Source organism: Geotrypetes seraphini, chromosome 6 (genome assembly GCF_902459505.1).
Source record: "Geotrypetes seraphini chromosome 6, aGeoSer1.1, whole genome shotgun sequence".
NCBI lineage: Eukaryota > Metazoa > Chordata > Amphibia > Gymnophiona > Dermophiidae > Geotrypetes > Geotrypetes seraphini.
In genome coordinates this window covers 8,762,905-8,779,951 of record NC_047089.1, presented here as the reverse complement: position 1 = coordinate 8,779,951, position 17,047 = coordinate 8,762,905, and the positions used below count along the sequence as shown (strand labels likewise).

The following is a 17,047-nucleotide window of genomic DNA, read 5'->3' as shown; positions in this document are numbered from 1 at the left end:
TGAAGAGCCCTAACCGTTTTAGTCTTTCCTCATACGAGAGGAGTTCCATCCCCTTTACCATCTTGGTTGCTCTTTGAAACTTTTCTAGTGTCACTATATCTTTCTTGAGATAAGGAGACCGGAATTGAACGCAATACTCCAGATGAGGTCACACCAAGGAGCGATACAGGGGCATTATAATATCTTTAAATAATTCCTAGCATCCTGTTTGCTTCTATGGCCGCCACTGCACATTGGGCGGAAGGTCTCATCATATTGTCTACAGTGATACCCAGATCCTTTTCTTGGGTACTAATCCCCAAGGTGGACCCTAGCATCCGGTAACTGTGATTCGGGTTATTCTTCCCAATGGGCATCACTTTGCATTTGTCCACATTAAATCTCATCTGCCACTTGGTCGCCCAGTCTTCCAATTTCCTACAGTCCGCCTGCAATTTCTCACAATCCACATGAGTTTTAACAACTTTGCACAGTTTAGTGTCATCTGCAAATTTAATCACCTCACTCATCGTTCCAATCTCCAGATCATTTATAAATAAGTTAAATATTACCGGTCCCAGTACAGATCTCTACTGTATACTCTCCTCCGTTGAGAAGGCAGGAGAGAGTGAAGGTTGGCAAAACAATTGAAGGACTGGAGAGGGACTTTGAGATAGAGACAGACAGGTAGTAGGAAGGGCTAGAGAATATAAAGGAGGGACAGAGAAGCAAGGAGGAGATACAGTGAGGGGGAAGTGTAGGAGACAAAGAATGTGTGAGAAGGTGGAGGATAAAAGATAAAAGGAGAGTTGGGGGAAAAGATTATGCAAATCTCTTTCACTAGTGATGTTCTACCTAGAGGTTATACCTCACTGGAGAGAGAGAGAGTGCAGTGAGTACACCCAACCCATCTGCATGTCTAGAGTAAAAACATGCTCTGTAGCAAGAGGAAGGTTGGTTTCAAGGATGAGAGGGGATGGGGTTGGGGGAGATTCAGTGATATCTTGTCCTCAAGGTCTGCATAGCTACTTTTGAGAGCAAATGGAGACAGTGTTCCCTCTAAGAGGTTGGGAGCCTACCACCTGTGTTATCGGTGGTGAAACGATGCCATGGTTTTCATCGCATGATGCATACAGGCTCTGGTAGTCTAGCTAGTAAATAGGCAGTCAGCACTGTGTGTTTATACATTGTCTGTCAAAGAGGCAACGAGTAAAACTGGGGTACTTGCAACCCCACCATCTTGCGATTAGAATGGCATGGTGGAGACCGCAGCAAAATTAACCTTCAGTGCAAACATGATTTTGAGCAATATCAAAATGGGCTTATTCTCGCCTCTCGTATTTCAATGCCTTTAACAGAGGTATCCCTCGCAGAAGGGACAGGAGGTTTTTTTAGTGGGGGGAATTGAACCTAATCTGACTTGACCAATGGCTGTTGAGTATGCTCATACTTTTTCTATCCCGTTGAAAGCATATCGAAACAAATCAAACAGGAGAAAGTATCCCATACTGCGGCAGTACAAGGTCCAGTGGTTCGTAACGGTTCTGGAAAACTGGATTCTCGGTAGATTGTGGAACCTTTTATTTGCCCAAATTTTCCCAAGAGCCGGTGTACGTGAGATTTTGAGACCAGATATCACAATGTACATGAGACCTGTGTGGGCTCAAAAGTTCACGCACATCTTCAATCATCCATCCACCCAAGCAAATGAAAGGCAACACTGTCCTCTTAAAATCCATAACCTCTAGGGGTTGAACCCATACATCATTTATGGTAGAACACTCTGGAATTGACGTTTAAACATAAAAGACAAGCCAAATATGTCCCAGTGGTGGTAGTCGCCAGAGCATGGCAAGCGTCACGAAACACCATGGCTGGAACTATCCCTTCATGTTGGCAGTGGCCGGGGCGAATCATGATGTTATTGTCGTGTATCACAATGGTCAGTGCATACAGAGCCATTTGGTCATCCAGCTGTAGACTGGCAGCCTATACAGAGTGTTGATGGAGCTGAGATCTACGTAGCACAAGGCGGAGTGATAAGTATGGCACAGCCGTGAGATTCTACTCACAGTCAGAATCTGGGAAACTCACAGGCCTCTCGTTCAAAGCAGGAAAGAGGCCCCAATACACAATTATTACACGGAGAAGGCAAAATTAATCAGCCCCTTTATCTGTCGTTCATCTGGGGGGAGTTTGTCCCTTCCTCGTCTTCTTCTTTGTCGTCCTTCATTCCTTTCAGCCGTTGGCGTGCAAAGTCTTCGAATACAATGTCGTCGTCACTAGCCAGAGAACAAAAACAGCAGCATTAATTGTGCACACTTTTATTATTGTGTGTGTGTGTGTGTGTATGCACAGTTGGTACTTCAGGGTGTGTATGTTTATGGGTGGAGGTGATAGAGACATAAAGTGTATCGAAATTCAAGAAAGTCTGGGACAAGTGCGTTGGATCTCTAAGGGACAAGAGGGGCTAATGGATGGCAGGGATAGGCAGATTACGTAGATAGGCCACAGGGTCTTCATCTGCCTTCATTTGTGTCTCTTTCTATGTGTGTGTATGTGTGTTTGTATTATTATGTAAATAAGAACATAAGAATAGCCTTAGTGGGTCAAACCAATGGTCCATCAAGCCCAGTAGCCCGTTCTCACGGTGGCCAATCCAGGTCCCTAGTACCTGGCCAAAAACCAAAGAGTAGCAACATTCCAGCATCTCAAAGAATAGCAAGAGTCCGGAACCCCAATGAGAGCAGCATTCTAGAGCTGAGATTGTGATGTCATAATACCTCAGAGCCAACCTCAGCAGTGATGTCACAATGGTTTGATTGTCCTATACTTGGCTCACGTAAGAACATAAGAACAGCCATACTGGGTCATATCAATGGTCCATCAAGCCCAGTAGCCCGTTCTCAAGATGGCCAATCCAGGTACCTAGTACCTGGCCAAAACCCAAAGAGTAGCAATATTCCATATGAGTGTGTATGTGTTTGTGTGTATATGCAGTTTGTACATTGTGGGTATGTATGTATGTGGGTATATGTGTAGGGTTATCAGATGTCCGGGAAAACCCGGACATGTCCTCTTTTTAGAGGACTGTCTGGTTGCCCGGACGGACTTTCCAAAACCCAGTAGTTCGCCTGGGTTTTGGAAAGCCCCAACCTCCTGGCCGCGTCTGGAGGGCCTTGGAGCATGCACGGATGATGTCACATGTATCCGCGCATCCATATATGTGTGTGTGTATGGGAATGTGAGTATGTATGCATATATGAGTGTGTGCAGGAGTGTATGTATGTTTGTATGGGTGTGTGTGTATGTCTGTGTATGGATGATATATGTATACATCAGGGATCTCAAAGTCCCTCCTTGAGGGCCGCAATCCAGTCGGGTTTTCAGGATTTCCCCAATGAATATGCATTGAAAGCAGTGCATGCAAATAGATCTCATGCATATTCATTGGGGAAATCCTGAAAACCCGACTGGATTGCGGCCCTTAAGGAGGAACTTTGAGACCCCTGGATATGTATATATGTGGGTTCTATATGTGTGTGTGTACTGTGTACTGTGTACTCAGCATTGCTCTTTGCATTTGGTTTTGGCTCCCTGCCTGGTATGTTTGCCATTAGTCAGTTTATATTCTGTGTTTTGTGATTTGCTTTTGTTTCTGCTCATGTCAGTGTAGTGTACACTTGTTTTTGTTTTATTTTAGTTGCTTTCTTCCTCTTGACAAAGATTTCATCGAAACACGGCCTGTGTTGAGGAAGTGTGAGGAGATGTTAGAAGATCGGTTGCCTGTTATGGCATTTCACCTCTGCTTGTGAAGACTTTGAAAATGCTCTCTGTCCTCTTGGTTTGAGACCTTCTTGATTATCTAACTTATTATAATGTTTACTGACAGCACGTTTGCACTTACACCTGCCCTTTGTGATATGGAGGTTGGATTTGAACTCTAATCTGTTTGGGATGTTGTTTTTTTTTCCTTTCTGGATGGCCCACAATCATCTTGCTTGCTTCATTCCTCGTGGACACTGTTCCAGGAAGACTTTGAACTCTCAAGCTAAGTGATTTATGAGCTTTTGAACACAGCTATATTTATATATCATTGTATGATTTTTTGTGTGGCCTTTTCCAGCCTGGTTTGATAGTGCCTGTTATATGTTATATGTTGTTATATCCTGTCTGGTTGGTTTGTAGTGTTTGTATGGTGTTCTGTGTATGCTATTCTATGAAATTTTGTGATATTTTTGCAAATTTTAAATTAATAAATATGTACAATATTTCTAATTTTGCAATTTGAGTACATTGCTCTGATATTATAGTATTTTTCTGTGGTATATACTCTTTAGGGATTTCTTTTTCTTATCTTTGTGTACTGGAGATGCCACAAGTTCTAAGGACAATAACTCAAAAGGCAAATCAGAGACAAAAGCAGAGGCCGGCATGCAGAAATGGAGAATGAGGAGGAGAGGGGTGACACAACTGAAGCAGAATTGTCAAGGCCAGAAAATCAGACAAGACAGAAATCTCACAGACATGCAGGTGGGAAGACAGAAGGAGGCAGACTCTAGGCCCTATGCTGCCACAGATTCTTCCTGAAAATGGGGCTGATAACAGCACTGATAACAAGACCGAGAGGGCTTTAGGGCTAACGTGAGCAGGATGATTCCATAGGAAGACTTCTGCTAAACAGAGAACTTTTGACTCTACCTTACGCCACTCCACGCCAAAGCGTCTGCGAGTGGCACTGTCCACTTCTGTGACCTCACGCCTGACCCCAGTCCATAAGCAGGAAGAAAAGAGATGCCAGTAGCAACGTTCTCTCCAAGCAGTGTTCCTATTGGTGGGGTGGGAGGCTGGCGGCAATATGGCGCTTTCAATGGCAAGGGACTTGAAAGCATCACCCTCTACCGGCAGTAACACTGGTGAAAGACTCCCCACTGGAATAGGTTTGGCGTGTAAATGTGCCATTCTAGTTAACCAGCTTAGCATCCAAATTTGAATACCCTTTTACTGATTTGATCCATAACTGCCCAGGGTTCCTGAATCTCCTTTTTTTGCCCCCTTCCTATAACCCATTTCCCTAGAGCCTCCACTGAAAGAAACCTGCAACGTCTACCTTTAGGTCTCAGACTTAGTAACATAGTAAATGACGGCAGATAAAGACCGGAACGGTCCATCCAGTCTGCCCATAAGTTAGACCCATTAAAAATACATGATTAAATTAACTTGTCTCTTCTTTGATGTTTCTGGGTTGTAGATTGTAAAGGAAAACCAAACAAAAACTGCAATGTACACGATGCAGGCAAGAATTTATTGTACCAAAGTTAAAATGCAGTAATAAAAAACCTTTTTACCAACCAAGAGACCCAACACGGTCCGTGTTTCGGACAACACACCTTCGTCAGGGGGTCCATGGTAAATAAGGTATACAATGTACCACAAAAAATGAAGGTACCAACAAATGCCTGTGTATTACACCAAGAGCCACTGCCGCTGCCAAAAACCAAATCACTCAGAAGCAGCGGCTCTTGGTGTAATACACAGGCATTTGTTGGTACCTTCATTTTTTGCGGTATATTGTATACCTTATTTACCATGGACCCCTGACGAAGCGTGTTGTCCGAAACACGGACCGTGTTGGGTCTCTTGGTTGGTAAAAAAGGTTTTTTATTACTGCATTTTAACTTTGGTACAATAAATTCTTGCCTGCATCGTGTACATTGTCTGCAGTTTTTGTTTGGTTTTCCTGTTTTGGTGGTTTTTCTGCAGATTCGGTTGGATTTCTTTTTTTGTTGCTCCTTTGTAGATTGTAAAGTCCACCTGGCATTGTCCTAGATTCCAAATGCTGAAGTTGCCGTATAAACTCACTCCAGCCTCTCCGACCATCCCGTTGTTAGCAGGATGTCTACCATAAGGTCTGGCCAGTAACGTCCTCCTGTTCCATATTAGTGGAGTTCCCATTGATGCCCACCCCAGCCCATCCTATGGGACACAGACTGCGCGGGTCTGTCCAATTCTGGCCTTAGTTCTTTAATTTACATCCTTCATTTTCTAATTAGAGATCCTCTATTTTTATCTCACGCTTTTTTAAATTCCATCACCAGACCTGTAATATCTTCCCTTTCCTGTCTCTCCTCCAAGGTATACATGGTTAGATCTTTAAGAGGCCTTTCCAGAGCCTCTCGTGCTAAGTGCCATATGGAAGGTGCAGTATTGTAGCATGCGCTAATATCTGTTAGCGCATGCTAAGCTTTAGTTAAAGGGCCCCCAAGTCATTTTGGCCATACTTTGGAACCGTTGGCGATTTGGGCAGTTGCCATCTGGTTTTATATCCTTTTGAAGGTGTGGCCTCCAGAACTTCATCCATTATTCCAAACAAGGTCTCCTCGGAGGAGTTATCACCATGACCGTTCCTGTTCCCATGTGCTTAGGCAGCTCTCTTTCTCTCTTGTTGCGTTATCTACTTCTTTGGCTCCATTAAGGTCCTGAGATATGATCAGCCCCAGATCGTACTGTCACTAATAATCATCATTTCGCTCGTTATATCACACTGCGATTCTTAGCGCAGGCTGGCACACTGAATGCTCTGCGCTGCTCCTGACACTCATAGAATTCCTTTGAGCGTTCGGAGCAACGCAGAGCGTTCAGTGTACCGGCCTGCGCTAAAAACCGCTTTCGTGGTTTTGTTAAATAGAGGGTTGGGTAAGTAGCAGTCAGGATCCCACTCTTATGGTTCTTCATTGCTAATCGTACGCAGCCCAATTTTCATGGCTAGACAGAACCCCCTCCCCCTTCAGAAATTCCTCCTCAATCTAGCCCCTCGGAGCTTCCTATCATGACTTTTGGGATTTTTTACTTCTTTTCCAATGAAAAAGTTTTGCTTTTCTATGTTTTATTTATAACGTCGACATAGCTGAATGCATATGACCCTCTCTCCCACCTTTGACAGCATCCACAGGTCCTATTTTGCATGGATTTGGGGCACATATAGTACCATTTTAGTATCTCATCTTTGTCAATATCTTGAGGTGTTGTATGAAGAGTTAGGGCTTTGTTGTCTTGAACTGACTTCTTCTATGTGAATCCTTTGAGCATTGCCAATATAATCAAAAGATATGCACACATGCATACTATGTATACTATATACCGTGTTTCCCTGAAAATAAGACAGTGTCATATTAATTTTGGGTCCAAAAAACACACTAGGGCTTATTTTCGGGGATGTCTTATTTTTTTCATGTACAATGATCATCTCTCACTTCTCCTCCACCCCCATCCTCTTTCCTTGCTCTCACCCATTCCGTTGTGCCTTCCCTCTGCAACATCTTTCTATCCCTTCCTCCGATCCCCCCAGTGAAGCAGAACCCTTGAGCAGTATCTTTCTAACCCTCCCTCCTTCCCATCCCTCCCACCTGACCCTCCCACCGTAAAACTGACATACCTCCCACCAAACAGCAGCGTCGGCAGCACTTTAAACAGGCTGCTTCATGGCCTTCTCCCCGCCAGGTCCTACTCTTTGCCGCATCGCCGCAAAACCTACATACCTCCCTCCAAACAGCAGCGTTGGCAGCATTTTAAACAGGCTGCTTCATGTATCCTCCCGCCGTGGCCTTCTCTGTGCCGTGTCGCCGATGACAACATCAGTGACGCAGCAGAGGGTAGAACCCGGTGGGAGAAGACTGCAAAGCAGCCTGTTTAAAATGCTGCTGACGCTTCTGTTTGGCGGGAGGAGTGCCGGTTTCACGATGGCAGGGTCAGCGGGGTTCGGATGGAAGGGAGTTAGGAAAGATCTAACTGGGGCTTATTTGGGGGATAGGGCTTATATTAGGACCTACCCCGAAAATCATGCTAGGGCTTATTTTTGGCGAAACACGGTATGCATACTAGTAAGTGACATTATGGAGATACACGTAGCAGGTCTGGGTTTGTTAACAAAATATTGGGCCTATTCTTGGGGAAAAAATGTAGTATTTAGGCTGACCGTTTGACACAGAAAAAGGGCAGCCAAAGGATTACCCTTCCGGCTCTTTTATTGCAAGTGGTCATTTAGTTGGACGCTCAAAGGGATGAGGAGGGCGAATCAAACATGGTGAGGGGAAAACTTTGCATAAAGCAATAACACCCTCCTCTCTGAAAAAAAAAACCCAAACCCTGACTGTTAAAGCGCAGCTTACCCTGGTACTCCTTTTCCAACGAGCATGCAAGACAACGATGACGATGCAAGCGGAAATAATGCAGAGAAAGAGAGAGAGAGAGAGAGAGAGAAATCAGCTAATCAGCATGCATCACAACAGATGCCACATGCAAAGCAGCCGATAGACACGGTAGGCGAATGAGCTCAGCACCACCTAAAGAGATGGACATCGTCAAGCTTACTTTGTATCAAACTCAATCAGGTTTGTGTCTATCGGAGCATCGTTCTCTGCAACTAAACACAGTTATTCCATTTTATTAGGTAGAAAGACACCACCACCCCTCCATACAACCTTCTGTGGAAAACACTGGATATTAAAAAAAACAGTGCTAAAATTATTTAGGAAAGTCAGTATAATGACAAACTTCCAATGCAGACATAATAAACAATTTTATTCTGCTTTCAATATATGTTTGTGACTTTTGCGGCCTCATTTTGTCTCTCTGCATTTTACTGGGTTGATATGGAAAGAGATTTAACCGGCCAGAAACAGTTCCTAGACAGTTAAACCGCCTGTTTGGGGCTAACTGCTCATTTTCGGTGGCATTTTTCTCTCCTTTTACTAAGCTAGAGGTTTCTACCATGACTCAGAGCGCTAAAAGCTCTGACGCTCATAGAATTTCTGGGAACTTGAGAGCATTTAACACTTAAGTGGTAGAAAACCTCTACCCTGGCTTAGTAAATGACAGTCTTAACTGATTAGTGCTGCAGAAAATAACAATGGGAGGTGGCCTAAGGGATGTGGCCAATCGGAATCTTAGGCCACTCCTGGCGCATCCCAGAATGCACTGGGAAATAGGCCTAAGATTCCAGTTGGCCGAGGCAGCTATGGCCCCTCCTATGGGAGGAGCCTTAGGCACCTGGGCAATCAGGGCCTTAGGCCCCTCCCCAGTGCATCCCACAATGCACTGGAAAGGGGCAGGTAGGCCATTCTGGTGAAGGCGAGATGGGCCTGCTGGCCGGCCAGAGAAAGCATCTGTCCAGCTAACCAACATACTAAGGGACTTTTGGGGCACAGGAGGACTTTGGGGGTGTCCAGCTAGGTGGGCTTTGGGGGGGGGGTCCAGGTGGGCTTTGTGTGAGGGGGTCAGGATAGGTTGGGGGGTCTGGTAGCTTAATTTTCAGGTATGTGGGGGTTGTCCAGCAGGAGCTGGTGAACTTTTGGTGGGTGGGTGTGTCCAGCAGGAGGGATTAGGCATCACGGGGAGGTGGGAGATGGGTTGCCTGGGCTGCTAAATTGATCATGGTAGGGAGATCCCTTGCTGCGATCAGCTCAGCAGCAAGCCGATCTGGAACTTATACCTGTTTTAACTTCATCTAAGTCAACACGCATAAGTTCTGTCCAGGCAACCTCGTCAAACTTTAGATTGTCGCTGCAGGACAACTAAGTCTGGGTCAGCCCACATCCTGCCTACCTCCCGCCCTAACCACTCCAAAACCACCCCTTTGAGCTCTGGGCGCATAGTGGGATTCAGAGGCCTGAAAAGTCTCTGTATACGTCCAAAAACTAGCTTTGATCAGCACTTGGACAACCTGTCTTTTAGGTCGTCCAAGTACTGATTTAGGCCGGTTTTTGGATGTATTTTTGTTTTGATTATGAGCCCCATAGCTCTTAGTCACCTTTCAAAGAAGTCCATTCAAGTTCCTAAATCCCAAAGATGTGAAAGTTCAACACTTTGAAGTCTGGCCCTTTTGACACTGGCTAAATATTTGTTCATTAGATGCAGATTTCTTTACCACCAGTAGAGGGGGCACATTCAATATACAGTAAATTCCTTTCAGCGTCCCTTTGATTACAGAAGAGGTTCAGGAAAGAGACCATCCATTTATCTGTGCATACCTACTCAGACTTCTACCTTATATATTCTCAGTGTACTTAGATAGTCACTAAGGAGCAGATTCTATATAGGACTGGGAATCTCATACTGGCATCCTATACAGAATTGCATCTCTCCTAATGGACAGATGCCTAACCCCGCCTAACCCCACCAATTTTTTAACCAGTTTCCATGTCACAGGCGCTGGTTAGAGAATCGGGGTGCCATCAGCTGATTGTAGCAAGGGAATCTCCCTGCCATGATCAGCTGAGTGCCTGTGGCAGGGACTCCACTCCCCCCAAGACAGTCCTTAAGCACATGGCCTACTGGAATCATAGGCCTCCTTCCCAGTGCATTCTGGGATGCACTGGGAGTGGCCTAAGACTCCGATTGGCCAGATACCTAAGGCCACTCCCATGGGAATTCTACCAGGCTTGTGACCTGGATGGACCACTTGCAGGAAGCAAGATAATGGCCTGATCCAAACCCGAGAAAGAAAAAGTGAGACAATCTTTGGTCTAAACACTGTACATCAAACAGCATCTTTAGCCTTGATTTTAGCATAAAACTGGTAAAATCTTCAAGAACCTGAACATGACCATCAGTTGTGGAAGAATGTTAATGGAAACAGAGTTTGGGCTATCTTACCATCTCTGTGCAAGGGTTCCTCCTTTGGTTCCGGATGCATCAGCGTAAATGGAAGTTCAACTGCGACATCGCTGAAACAGAGAAAAGGTTCAGAGGTACAGTTAGAATAAAAAACTTAATTCAGGAATCATTTCAGTGATGCACTACTTGGCACTATGGCAAGACTGTTTGTTCTTACAAACACTTTAGAACTCTGTTGAAAACCTATCTTATCTCAAAGTATTTGGCCAAATAGTTTTAGGCGTTACTTATGATATTTTATTGTTAATAAGACCAGTGGTCCATCGTGCCCAGAAGTCCGCTCATGCGGCATCCCCCAGGTCAAAGACCAGTGCTCTAAATGAGTCCAGCCTCACCTGCGTACGTTCCAATTCAGCAGAAACTTGCCTAACTTTGTCTTGAATCCCTGGAGGGTGTTTTCCCCTATAACAGCCTCCGGAAGAGCGTTCCAGTTTTCTACCACTCTCTGGGTGAAGAAGAACTTCCTTACGTTCGTACGGAATCTATCCCCTTTCAACTTTAGAGAGTGCCCTCTCGTTCTCCCTACCTTGGAGAGGGTGAACAATCTGTCCCTATCTACTAAGTCTATTCCCTTCAGTATCTTGAAGGTTTCAATCATGTCCCTTCTCAGTCTCCTCTTTTCAAGGGAGAAGAGGCCCAGTTTCTCCAATCTCTCGCTGTACAGCATCTCCTCCAGCCCCTTAACCATTTTAGTCACTCTTCTCTGGACTCTTTTGAATAGTTCCGTGTCCTTCTTCATGTATAGCGACCAGTGCTGTATGGCAACCAGTGCTGTTAACCGCGTTGAACTTCTGGTTACGCGGTCTATAAGCACGATGTTATGCTATGTTTTGTCAGAATATTTCTAGAAGCCCACTCTATTTCAGATTTGCATAGCAAGGAGATAATGCATGAAAATCTTTCTCAAGCAAATGTTCCTTGTGGATATCCTAAAAACCTGACGGGCTGGGTGTGCCTGAGGACTGGGTCGAGAAGCAGTGTCCTAGGTAACAAGTGTAAAAATATTTGGGGTGGAAGTTATCAAGCTGCGTTTGGCCTTTATATGCTCCATAATGTGACAAAGGCCCATTTCCCAGCCAGTGGCTTGGCTTGCAGCCATGTGCACAGCCAGAGACCTCTGTACAAATCTCATCACTTATCAGAGCCTTATCTTGGCTATGGACATCGTCACTGATTTCTTCATGTCTTGGATTCAAGCCACAGACAAATGGTGATCACCTTGCAAATCTAGAGTCTATTTATCGGGGTAGCATCGTTTTATGCTCCTTCTATATACATTGTCATAGACTGTGGAGCACATGCAAAATGCGGGATAGCATGCAATAACGAGAAACCGCGTTACACAAAGGGTTCCTTTTACTAATCCGCATTAGGGATTTAATGCATGAAATTGCGCACGTGCTAGACCTTAACGCCAGCGTTGAGCTGGCATTAGTTCTAGCCGCGCTAAAATGCTGCGTGTGCTAAAAACGCTAACGCAGCATAGTAAAAGGAGCCCATAGAGATGGTATGAGGCCAAGTGAAGAGAAATGAAAAAAAAAAAGGATGATTTGACATTTGGAAATCATCAGTGGCGTGTAGTGAGGGGATTCAGGGGATTCAGTGAATCCCCAGCCCTACAGCCCTGCTTTTTTTAAATTTTTTTCTTTACTTTTTGCTTCAAGCAGTTGGATTTGCTGAGCAGTCAGTCTGCTCAACCAGTCAAACTGCATCAAATAAACGAAACGAAACCTGAAATTTATAGACTGTCATCTTTATGAAATTAAAGCTCGTCCCCGTGTATAGCATTTAAGGCAGGGGTAGGCAATTCCGGTCCTCGAGAGCCGGAGCCAGGTCAGGTTTTCAGGATCTCCACAATAAATAGGCATGAGATAGATTTGCATCTCAAGGAGGCAGTGCATGCAAATCCATGGTGGAGATCCTGAAAACCTGACCTGGCTCCGGCTCTCGAGGACCGGAATTGCCTACCCCTGGTTCTAGGGTTGTCATGGGGGCAGAGGCTTTATACCAGCGGTGGGTAACTCCGGTTCTCGAGAGCCGGAGCCAGGTCAGGTTTTCAGGATCTCCACCATAAATATGCATGAGATAGATTTGCATCTCAAGGAGGCAGTGCATGCAAATCCATCTCCTACATATTCATGGTGGAGATCCTGAAAACCTGACCTGGCTCCGGCTCTCGAGGACTGGAATTGCCTACCCCTGGTTCTAGGGTTGTCATGGGGGCAGAGGCTTTATACCAGGGGTGGGTAACTCCGGTCCTCGAGAGCCGGAGCCAGGTCAGGTTTTCAGGATCTCCACAATAAATATGCATGAGATCGATTTGCATCTCAAGGAGGCAGTGCATGCAAATCCATCTCCTACATATTCATGGTGGAGATCCTGAAAACCTGACCTGGCTCCGGCTCTCGAGGAACGGAATTGCCTACCCCTGGTTCTAGGGTTGTCATGGGGGCAGAGGCTTTATACCAGGGGTGGGTAACTCCGGTCCTCGAGAGCCGGAGCCAGGTCAGGTTTTCAGGATCTCCACCATAAATATGCATGAGATGGATTTGCATCTCAAGGAGGCAGTGCATGCAAATCCATTTCGTACATATTCATGGTGGAGATCCTGAAAACCTGACCTGGCTCCGGCTCTCGATGACTGGAATTGCCTACTCCTGCCCTACCAAAATGGACTTGATGGCCTCCTCTAGGGCAGGGGTAGGCAATTCCGGTCCTCGAGAGCCGGAGCCAGGTCAGGTTTTCAGGATCTCCACCATAAATATGCATGAGATGGATTTGCATCTCAAGGAGGCAGTGCATGCAAATCCATCTCATACATATTCATGGTGGAGATCCTGAAAACCTGACCTGGCTCCGGCTCTCGAGGACCGGAATTGCCTACCCCTGATTTAATGTGAAAGGGAAAATAGTAAAAAAGCAAAATTTACAATTTGGTGAATAACCAGGTTTTCAGATGTTTACAGGAGATTTGAAGAGAGTCCAGTTCTCTCAGCCGCAAAGGAATATTATTCCGCAATTCAGTTCGTTTGAATGAGAGGGACTTCCCCAATTTGCTAGTAGAAACTATGCGCGTAATAGCGTGCACTAAACCGCCGGCCGCGCTAGCCACTACCGCCTCCTCTTGAGCAGGCGGTAGTTTTTCGGCCAGCGCGGGGGTGGCGCGTGATTAAAAGTCGCGCGCGCTAAAGCCGAGGAGCCCTATGCCTTTCAAAGAGGGAAATGATAATTTAAGTTTTTGCATAGTTCTAGCCTGTCCGTATTTTCGGGAGACCCACGACGGAGGAGTTAATAAAGGGCAAGTGCCGAATAAGTTCTCGCAAGTTAGGCACGCGCATTTGAAATGTATTCTGGCCGATATTGGAAGCCAGTGTAATTTAGCACGAAGCGGCGATACATGCTCGAACTTGCCTTTAGCAAAGATCAGCCCAGCCGCAGCATTTTGGATCAGTCGAAGTCTTTGTAAGCTGTTTTTGGTTAGGCTGAGATAGATGGAATTACAATAATCAAGCCGTGAGAGTATAATCGATTGAACGAGGACGGAGAAATGCTGCCGTTGGAAACAGGGCCTGACTTTTCTAAGCATGTGAATGCTAAAGAAGCACTCTTTTTTTTTTTTAACTAGGGAATTAATATAGAAACATAGAAGATGATGGCAGAAAAGGGCTATAGCCCATCAAGTCTGCCCACCCTACTGACCCTTCCTCCTAAGTCTATACCTAGTGACTATTCATTCAGATTGAGCCTCTTAGGGATCCCCTATAGGCATCCCATTTATTCTTAAAGTCCAACACGATGCAGGTCTCGATCATCCCATCAAGTCTGCTGACCCATCCTCTTAAGTCTATACCTAGCGACCGATGTTCCAGTTCGACCCTCATAGGGATCCCACATAGGTATCCCATTTATTCTTAAAGTCCAACACGCTGCTGGCCTCGATCACCTGCGCCGGAAGCTTACTCCAACGGTCAACCACTCTTTCTGTGAAGAAATACTTCCTGATGTCGCCATGAAATTCCCCGCCCCTGAGTTTGAGCGGATGCCCTCTAGTGGCAGAGGGTCCCTTGAGAAAGAAGATATCATCTTCCACCTCGATACGTCCTGTGATGTATTTAAATGTCTCAATCATGTCTCCCCTCTCCCTACGTTCTTCTAGAGTGTAGAGCTGTAGTTTGTTTAGTCTCTCCTCGTACGAGAGACCTTTGAGCCCCGAGATCCTCCTGGTGGCCATCCGTTGAACCGACTCGATTTTAAGCACATCTTTACGGTAATGTGGCCTCCAGAATTGTACACAGTATTCCAGATGAGGTCTCACCATGGTTCTGTACAATGGCTTCTTGCTGACAAAGCTTCTATTGATATGCTCGCTAAATGAAAACGATGAATCAATGATGGCCCCTAAGATTCTAGAAGAGAACTTAATTTGTAAACCAAATTTGTAAACCAATTTGTAAACCCCCCCTTCCCCCACAAAAAAAAAGCAGGGCTCTTGGGCTGGGAATTCTCCAAACCCCCTGAAGGTCCCTGACAGTACTGATCTGAATTTGATTGGCTGAGTAGCATCTGCCTGTTGCCTGCTCAACCAATCAAATGTAGAGCAGTGCCCTCAGGGCCTTTAGGAGATGGGGTGAATCCCCTGAAGGTCCTAACTACATGCCACTGGGAATCATGATAAGAATGATTAGGAATTTACCCCTGTATCTGAATGACCCCAAACCTACTACAGACTCGCCCACCTACCATGATCATTCCTGGATGTACTGACCGGGTCTCTCAATTCTATAATCCGTCCTTGAACTAAGGCCCTGATGCTCCAAACTTACCATGCCTTTAACGTTCATTGCTGAACCAGTTCTAACAGGATTTTAACGAGGACTTTTGATCATTGGGGCCTAAATAGGCAAAGGTGGTCTAGAAATACCAGGTGCCCATCCCTATTGTCCCCTGCCCCTTGAAACGCTGGCGTCAATCTGCTCTATAACCTCCATAGTTCAGCATTAATTTCCTCTAGGAGGTGAAACCACCATTTTTTTTAGGTTGATTGTGTAAAACATTAAGGAAATCCAGTGTCTTTTCTTGCAATATTACTGTTTATCAGTGAGATGGTGCGAAGAAGCCATATGAGTGGACATCACAGAAAGACAATTGGTGTCATTTAGATCAGTGGTTCCCAACCCTGTCCTGGAGGACCACCAGGCCAGTCGGGTTTTCAGGATAGCCCTAATGAATATGCATGAGAGAGATCTGCATATAATGGAAGTGAGAGGCATGCAAATCTGCTCCATGCATATTCATTAGGGCTATCCTGAAAACCCGACTGGCCTGGTGGTCCTCCAGGACAGGGTTGGGAACCACTGCTTTAGAGCCTAGAGAATGACACGGTGACAAAATTCATCACCATTCCCGTCCCTGCGGATAACCGCGGGAAACCATTTTCATGTCATTCTTTAAGGAGAGAGGGAAGAATCAGAGTATGAATGGCCACAACCACTGACCCGCAAGCTTTGCTTTGAAGAATGCTGGTGTAGAAGGACCGAGGTTGAAACAGACACTACAGAATGACAGTCTCTGGTATCCAGAGCAGATCTTGTGATGTCATAATGCCTCATTCCACCAGTGCCTAAGAGCCAATCACATCAGTGATGTCACAATGGCTTCATTATCCTTGGCTCCCATAAGAATCAGAGTATGAATGGCCACAACCACTGACCCGCAAGCTTTGCTTTGAAGAATGCTGGTGTAGAAGGACCGAGGTTGAAACAGACACTAGAAAATGACTTGGGATTATTTCCCGCGGTAATCCGCGGGGACAGGAACGGTGATGAATTTTGTCACCGTGTCATTCTCTAAGCCTGATTCATGAACCCTTTTCTTGCATTCGTGTGTGCGTGACAAGAACTTAATTAATTAGGTCTTTAGGAAGTTAAACAAATATTATTTTAAGGGTCTCATCTCTTTACCACAAGTAATGTGCATATATCCCAGCAAAGGCTACAAATAGTTGGAAATGTTTAGGTCAATGGCACGAAAGCCATGAAAATTTCCAAACGGGTAGAGATGCAACCTCGCCTTCCAATAGCTGACTCCTAACATGTGTCTCTCGTACATTCGTACCACAAGTGCGTCTTCTGTCCGCTCATTTTACCTACTGCTATAAATTCGAAGAAGTGATACATTTCGGGTTATTTAGAAAGAAGAGAAGATGTGTGAGGTAAAGCACAAAATCAAAATACAATACAAAGGCAATGATTTGAGCACAGGATAGGTTTGAGATCACAAGAGCTGGGAAGCTTCTCATGCACGCCTTACCTGGATGCCAGATCTCCCAAAAGGCTGGCGTTATTCAGGGGAAAAGGAAGAGTTAGTCAAGCTAAAAGCACATGCTCAAAACACA

At 45.3% G+C, this 17,047-nt stretch overlaps 1 protein-coding gene across 2 annotated transcripts in view; it reads right to left on the bottom strand.

Annotated features, from left to right (window-relative positions):
• Positions 1-473: 473 nt before the first annotated feature.
• ARRB1 (arrestin beta 1) overlaps positions 474-17,047 on the bottom strand; it is a 294,842-nt gene continuing 278,268 nt past the window's right edge. The window contains exons 13-15 of one of the 2 annotated variants that reach the window (XM_033948295.1): positions 10,633-10,703; positions 8,350-8,401; positions 474-2,261 (exon numbers count right to left, since the gene is read on the bottom strand). In XM_033948295.1, coding sequence (XP_033804186.1) covers positions 2,150-2,261; positions 8,350-8,401; positions 10,633-10,703 — 235 coding nt within the window. In that variant the 3' untranslated portion in view covers positions 474-2,149. Of the gene's footprint in view, positions 2,262-8,147; positions 8,158-8,349; positions 8,402-10,632; positions 10,704-17,047 lie in introns of both variants that reach the window. The other variant, XM_033948296.1, reaches the window with a different exon arrangement.